General features: G+C 38.6%; 1 protein-coding gene across 1 annotated transcript; it reads left to right on the top strand.

Annotated features, from left to right (window-relative positions):
* Window positions 1-1,188: 1,188 nt before the first annotated feature.
* LOC144641337 (epidermal retinol dehydrogenase 2-like) lies at window positions 1,189-8,144 on the top strand (the record flags this gene model as incomplete). The annotated part of the gene is given in 4 exon segments (XM_078500357.1): window positions 1,189-1,269; window positions 1,271-1,434; window positions 4,020-4,145; window positions 6,574-8,144. Coding segments are annotated over 4 exon segments (468 nt in total), but the record flags the coding sequence as incomplete, so codon positions are not given.
* Window positions 8,145-8,377: the final 233 nt, after the last annotated feature.

Here is an 8,377-nt window from a genome sequence, read left to right as displayed (position 1 = left end):
CTTGATAAGTAAATCATACAGGACTAATGAGGGGGACGGTGCACCGTCCAAATGTCTGCAATATAAACAAACAGGAGTTCGGTTATCTAATGTTCAATTGAGTATGATTGTTGACTGTTCGGTAATGGAATGTTCGATTTTGTTCGATTGTCAACTGTTCGGTAATCAAACATTCGATTTTGTTTGATTGACCAAATTTAATTGCGAGTTCGATTACATTCGATTACCAAACCCAATTGAACGATTGGTGTTCGATTGGGTTCGACTACCGAACCTTCGATTGGATACACCATGAATGTAACTCTTGGATAAATAGTATACCTATACCTTTGGCTACTAGATAACAATGGCGGTAGTAAATTTACACAAGTTTTTCTCTACCCAATAATTAGTTGCAGAGTGCATGCAGTCTGTCATTAATCTCGTGCCCAGATCTTGTGGGTAGACAAGCCAGAAGACGAGATCTGGTCAAATCCGATTTATACCACGTGATTGCCTGTCAGGAATGTGGCAGGCGAGTCAATTACGCATGCCTGAGACAATTCTAAGAAAATGGCTGCAATCAAATGAATAACGAATGCTTAACCAAATGAATAACAAATGCTTTACCATTCTTGTCTTTCCTGGAATAATATCAAGCAGAGTATTTTACTGAAGAATAAAGCAGAAGGCAATCATGGAATCTTTACTTCGGGTAAAAATATTTATTTGATTTAAAAAAATTGTTCATTCGGCGGTTACATGCTTTAGACATGTCTAGACTTTATGCAAATTTGATCAAGTCACGTAATCCAATGTAAATATTCGCACAGAGGATTCTCTTTTGTTAAACATCGTTATTCGTTAGAAAAAGCTTAATAATACATGAAAAACTAAAAAGAAATCTTTTTGACTTTTGAGGCCAACTGTACACAATGAAACGTCTCAAAAATGAATATATTTTGATTGCATGTACGATCTCTAAATTTTTGCATAAAAACAGACATTGAATTCCCTTGGGGCCGCATCCCACATTCAAATTTTAGCGCTGTGACAGCAATGTTTTGAAACAGCCAATCAAAAAAATTGAATTTTCTTACTTGACCAGATCTTGCCTTCCGGCTCGTCTACCCAGGAGATCTGGAAACAAGATTAGTCTGTCATCGTAGTGTATTTTTAATTAACTTTGTTTCATCTTTTGACCTTCAGACTACTAAAGCTTTTTTGCCATCCATGCTGGAGAAAAACCATGGTCATGTTGTGACGATAGCATCATCTGCTGAGTATGTTTGGAGTGTGTGGCTTGTGTGATTACTGTGCATCTAAATTTGGTGCTGTTGGCTTTGATGAATCTCTGATGGTGGAGCTTGGTGCAATGAAAAAGACTGGTGTCCACACCACTGTTGTCTGCCCATACTTCATCAACACTGGCATGTTTGATGGAGTGAAAACAAGGTCATTTTATTTTTATTTTTTGTCAAAATATTAACGGCTTGACAGGGCCGTAACTAGCAAGAGGCAAAACAAGGCCCGGGGGGAGGACTCGCATATGAAAGTGATGGGGATGCTCGTCGTTTCGCTAAGGGGTGTAAAATTCAGATTTTGGTCTCACTTAGGGTGTTCCAGACAAACGCCAATATTTTAAGCCATAATGGTCTCAATTAGGGTTACACACGAAGAAATATACAAATATAAATTCTTATCTTAGTTTTTTGGTATCTTTAAGGGGTCAAGAAAAGCTTGAGCCACACCCAGATTGGTCTCTTTTAGGGGTTCTTTTCAAAATTTCCGACAAGCATTCCCCGGGAACGAGGCACTTGCCTCATCTAGATTTTTAACCAAAATAAAAAACAAAATATGTTTTGCAGGGATAATAATCACCATTTGAACAAGATTGATTTTTATCAAGGAATGCCTCAAGAAAAAAATGACTCTGAAAGAGATCCAGAGCTTCTAGATTTCAAAATTGTCCAGAAGGCCTGCCCCATAGCCCCCTTATAAGATCTTGCCTTGTCTATGGCAATGGTCTGGTATACGGCCCTGCTTGATTCCCTTTAGTCTCATAAAGATTGTATACAGGAGTTTCACCCTGGCAGGAAGGGCGGGGTCCACCCATCAATTCAGGGTAGATGTGTGCCACAAAGGTTCCTAAACCCTAAGTATAGAAATTGTAAATGATAATGATAATGTATTTATATAGCGCATTTTTCATATGTATATGTTCAAATGCGCTTTACATGTACTGTAATTTTACTACACAATTGTAAAGGCCAGACCACAACACCGGGAGCTTCGTGCCCTACTCTTTGCGAATAGTGTGTGGGTTCTTTAACGTCTCCTGTTATAAGACTGAAGATACAGGAGACGGGACCTACGGTTTATCGTCCTTTTCCCAGAAGACTAGAATGTCTAACCATTTGCAGATGAAATTACAAAGGCAGCACATTCTCCTCAGTTATTTTAACCCTTTCACTCCTAAACGCGCATTCAGGCGCTATTTGGAGGTGCAGTCATTGATTCACTTGTGACGTCATTAATTAGCACGTCAGTGGAATTTCGTGATAAGAATCTGATAGAGCTTGAATCGACCTTTCTACAGGATTGTTCATTTTGAATATCAGTTGCATTCTGACAGAGCTAATCAAAGAAAAACAAAATCCATTTTTGGTGCAAAATCGTTGTTAAAGAGGCCAGTACACCTGTAATTGGTCAAGGTCCCCTTTTCAGGGTTTTCCATTGATAATGTCAAAACTTTTTTGGCCAAAAGATAAGATATGAAGAGTAGAAAGTAACGAGAATAAGAAAGCGAGAAAAAAAGGAAGCAAAAGGGGCAAAAAAAAAAAAATTTGGAACGGTTCAGCAAAAAAAAAAAAAAAAAAAAAAACAAGTCCAAATTTCGGCTTATGCGCATGCACCAAAGTAAAATATTCTACATTTTTACACAGAATCTTTATGAAAATGTTGCTGAAGTGTGAAAAAGTGCTTCTTTAGCAAAGTTGAGGTAAATTCCAGACCATAGCACCAAAATTTCAGTTTAGCGGCTAAAAAAACGCGTTTTTTGAGGAAAATGTGGGGGTCAAAGGGTTAAGACCCTGAGTGTTGGTCCGGTCTGGGGTTCGAACCTACGACCTCCCGCACAGCAGTCCGGCGCTCTACCAACTGAGCTAACCGGGCGGCGGTAAATGGTAAATGGATGACAAAAACAAAGAGAGTTAAGACAAACAAGCATTTTTATAAAATTTCTTTGTTACTGTAATACTTCAAACGGTAGTTCAGCTGACAACTGCCAGAGATCTGCTACTCAATGACTATATATGTCGCTGGTTTCTGTGGTCATAGCAATTAGCTCAGACAAAAAAGCTTGGCATACATCTACCTACTCTTGCAGTAACCTATGTCAAAACATTTTGAAATCCCTGAATGATATTTTAGCATGCAATTTAAAGGAACCCTATCTTAGGATCACACTGTGATCACAACATCAAAAGGGGTGTAAAGATACTCTCTATTTACGGACTGAGCATGGCACTTTCCTATTTATAGCCCATTTGTGGGGGTCTCCCCATGGAGCTCCACCCCCGATGGGGGAGGTACTCCCTATAACGGCCTATATACAGAGGCTCCGACCGAAAGGGGTACCTTTTTCAGGCTTCAGGTATATAAAAGGGTATGGATTTCACAAGTTTAGGTATACGAAAGGGTTTGGAAATCTGTCATTTAGGTTTTTCAAAGGGCCTTTTATTAATATATTTCGTACAGATGCAATTTATGGCTGTATTATTTCAATTTAAATGACCAGAAAATGTCATGTTTTTAGTCTATACCATGACTTTCAGGTATATGAAAGGGGTACCTTTTTTCATTAAAAGGTATACAAAAGGGGTACAACTTCTGGCAAAATGGTATATAAAAGGGTAAGGGGTAAGAGCTCGAGGCGGAGCCTCTTGGTACAAAACGAAACCCCATTTCAGTGTTTAATTAGTTTTAGCAAGTAGCTTATTTAATTACTTGTATAACATTTTGAATGCTCCGTCTATTAGGTTCCCATTACTTCTTCCAATTCTGGATCCTGATTGGGCCACGGATAAGATAGTCAATGCTGTTTTACGTGATCAAACCATGCTGTACCTTCCAAAAATTCTGAGTCTGGTTCTCTGGCTAAAAAGGTGAGTGGAGATTAGTTTAAGAGCAAATGATAATTAAGATATCTGAAGAATTATATCTCCAAACAAGGGCTTGAAAAAAAAATTGAGTGGCAACTTTAAACTCTCACGTTTTGCTTGCCTGTGGCAGTTGCATGCTTGTGTTATAATTATTTTACTTTTTTATGATAGGTAACAGGACAGGAATATTTGTTCAGGCCCTACAAATGGGTGACCCTATTCGGCAGAATGATGGAATGATGGAAGGTCACTAGTTAGCTTGTGGTTAGCTTCACCCTGGTTTGCTTGCTGTTAGCTTTTATTTGTTGGTTTAAGGGCAATACACCATCACCGTTCCATCATTCTGCCATTTCGCTGAATAGGGTCACCCCTACAAACATGGGATGTTCAACGTCTCGATAACGAGTGTAAAATAACAATAATTGTTATTTTACACTCGTTATCGAGACGTTGAACATCCCATGTTTGTAGACCCTAGGGGTGACCCTTGTCTCACAAGGGGTGTTCAAGACAAAATGCTTATATTTTCAGTCATCAAGGTCTCATTTAGCCAGCTTGTTGCAAATAAAGGAATAAAAAACACTGTCCCAGGGGCAGATCCAGGATTTTTCTTAGGATGGGTGCACCACTAAGGAATGGCGTAACAGACTGGTGATGTAAACAAATTTCATTCTTGTCCCCACAGCCCTTTCGTTTCTCTTAGCCGGATGGGCCTTGGCATGAGAAAACGAAGGGCTCTGGGGACACAGGATTTCTAGTCCTAGGGACCGTTCATTTTTTATGGGGTAGGGGGGCTGGTGGGATTTGATAGATAGTCACTGTTATATATAATGGCCCCCCCTTCTTCATCGAAAATTTTTGCCTGACCCCCCCTCGAAATCAATTTTTTTTTCGATGACCCCCCCCCCCAAAAAAAAAAACAATAATCAAGTGAAATTAAAATATATCGAGCCTTGTGAATAAAGAATTTATCAGTGTACAAAAAACACATCCCAAATAGCTGGCATTGCCTCAACTGTTTATTGTGGATGTCGTCTGTTAGTATGGGTTGTCTGCACTTGTAACCAATAAGCTGTTGGGTTGAGTTAATGGCATTTGGTACATATCAAAGTAGGGGGGTCCGGGGGCATGCTCCCCCCGGGAAAAATTGAATTTTGAGAACCTCAGGAATGTTATTTTGGGCATTCTGGCAATTTTTTTTTACTTTTACAGAAGCCTCTTTACAACACTTAAAAGTACAATTATATTTAGTGACCCCCCCTTACAGACCATATTTTTTCGGCTGGCCCCCCCTTTAAAGCCAAATTTTTTCGGATGGCCCCCCCTCAAATCCCACCAGCCCCCCCTATCTCATAAAAAATGAACCATCCCCTAGATTCTAGGACTTCCGGTCTTCGTGTATGACGTTTCAAAAGAATGTATGAGATAGTTGTTACGTTTTCAACTTCCGTTCAGGAACTCTTTGTTCCAAACAGCCAAATCAAAAATATTTCAAATTAATTCAAAAATCTTATGTCCCCAGAGCCCTTCGTTTTCTCGTGCCAAGCCGGCTAAGAGAAACAAAAGGGCTATGGGGACGAGAATGAACAAATTTTATAAGCAAATACTAAGCCCCAGGTCATCTCACTCAGGGAGGGGTGTGCACTCCCTGTACCCTCCCCCTAGAGCCTCCCCTGCTCTCCTACTGTGATTATGATCAGGCATGAAAACGTGTCTCTTTAGGGGTCAAAAAAGCTTTAGCTACACCTAGATGGAGTCAGGCACTATGAGAGTTAATAAACGTTTTTTCCAAGAACAAAAACACAGTGACTGCGCAGCCATAGCTTGAATCCAGTCTGCGTGATCTGGTGTCCAGTGCACTAGCCATTGGTCACCATTCCCCCTGAAATAAAGATAGCTTTAATATTAATAAATACAGTAGAACCCCTATTAAGCGGCCACACTCGGGGAAATGGCAACTGGCCGCTTAATAGAGGTTGGCCGCTTAATAGGGGTTTGTCAGAAATTAGCATAAGGTCTTTTAAGAAGGTTACATTATTTCAATACAAAATAAGGTGAAAAGGAATAACGAAATCACATGAAGAGGACAATAAACCTGTGTTTGAATGATTTTAACGGCCGTCACGATCTGAGCTTGTTGGAAATTTATTTAAATATCGTATATTACATTCTTATTGGCCGTTTAATAGAGGTAAAAACAATAGAAGAACGCTCATCGGGACGGAAGAAAGGTGGCCGTGGCCGCTTAATAGGGGTGGCCGCTTAAAAGGGGTTTTATTTACAGTATTATACTGACAATATTTTCGGGACTTTAGTAACTGGCCGCTTAATAGGGGGTGGCCGCTTAATGAGTGGGCGCTTAATAGGGGTTCGACTGTATGTGAAGTTAACACAATTAATTTAATTTTCTCTTTGCATTACCCGGTAACAGCACTGTTCCAACATCCACTTACCACACACTAGCAGAGTTCTTTGGTACCAATGCTTGCATGGAGGACTTCAAAGGAAGATCAAAGAAAGCAGACTAACTCTAAGCTGAATAAATGTTACAGTTAATGGTATTATGTTTGTCAGGCTAGCAGCCATTTGTTTGTTAAGTATGTTTTGTAATAATGATGTGAAATCTGGTTTGTTTGTCCAAAATGCAATTTGGAAAAAAGTTTAAAGGAGGCGAGGCCTTAGAATAGAAATTATTGCAAAGCCATGTTTGGTTGATGCTAGATTTAATATGAAAATATGCAATATTTCAATTCCATTATGAGTATTCGATACCTAAACACTTTTTTTGGTACTGAAGGTCTTTTTACTTATATTTTTGTGCTGGCCAAGCACAAATAAAACCTTGGTCTTTATTTTTCTTGATAAATGGCACTCAAAAGGATGCTTGCTCACTGTATGCCTTTTTGGGGCCGGTTGAAAATGAATGTTTTTGTACCACTTATAAAGTTCAATATCATCTAGAATGGCCACAGGTAACATTTGAATTAGAGCCACACCCAGAAAATTAGCTAACATTATAGGGGTACCTCTGAGGGCTTTTAAATGTTTGCCAAACATTGCTGTAGTTGTGTGATGGCTAAGTTTGAGGTATTTTGTCTGTCTCTTCTGATATGAGTGTGCTGAATTGCATTGCGCATCCTTGCTGCGCATAAGTTTTCGTGTCATTTAGCGCGCGCACACAGCACACTGCGAGATTCCCTCCAGGCTAAGGTCGGTAGGGAAATAAATGGTCGTTTTCTCTTAAACGAGCACGGTGACCCCCATTTTTGAGTGCATTAATTTAAATGTCAAACGGTTGTCTACAATATATCGCGATTTAAAGGAAAGTTTAAAATTCTACATTGAGATATTTTATTTTAATGCCGTAAAAACATGTTTTTCGGTAGTGTCGTTAATGTGCGCACAAAGCAAAATCTTTAATTTCTTTCATTATCTTAATTCCTGTAGAATAAGAATAGTTTTTAATATAAGATCAAAGTCTATTTTGTAGAGCTAGACTAATATTTAATCCAATAATGATTTTTTTTCTAGAAACAATAGTTCCCCATTCGGATTACTGGGGTTCCTAATATATACCTCGCGGGTCGTATATTTACTATAATGCCCATCCATTTTACAGAAAAACTAGCGCCGTGACCTCCATTTTTTATATCGTTTTTTTAATGCTCATAAAATAATTGTAACCTGGACCAAGTTTCAGAAAATGTTTAATACTCCTTCTATTTCAGTGGAATCACCTTAATGCACTTATCAAATATTAATCAAGTAAGGACTTACAGTATTTTATTTTCTGTATAAAGCTTAGTGTATTGAAAATGTCTTAGACATTTTTTTGTGTATATTTTTTTAACTAGTTCAACAGTAGTAGTGTTTCAAGTATGTAATAATGTCAATCTAATTTATTAGAAACCAAGTTTGACCTTTCTGCAATGGAGTTTCTTCTTTGACTTAAACACACCGCACATACCGTATTTATTCGATTAAACGCCGCCCTCGAATAAACGCCGCATTTTAGAGCAGAAATATTAATAAACGCCGCCCTCGAATAAACGCCGCATCATGATGCGTCGTTTATTTAAATAATAGACCCAAAAAGCAAATGCAGTAGTTATCAAGTTTGAGCAAGCCAAAAACAATTATTTTCCTTGATTGTAACAATGTTTTAAGACAATGATTTTTGAGACAAGCACTACAACATGTTCATGTTTTTTAAAGTTCAAATGGTCAGTTACCAT

The sequence above is a fragment of the Oculina patagonica genome, unplaced genomic scaffold (genome assembly GCF_052425735.1).
Source record: "Oculina patagonica isolate OP01 unplaced genomic scaffold, crgOcupat unplaced859, whole genome shotgun sequence".
In the NCBI taxonomy this organism is placed as follows: domain Eukaryota; kingdom Metazoa; phylum Cnidaria; class Anthozoa; order Scleractinia; family Oculinidae; genus Oculina; species Oculina patagonica.
This window is presented reverse-complemented; position numbering and strand designations above follow the sequence as displayed.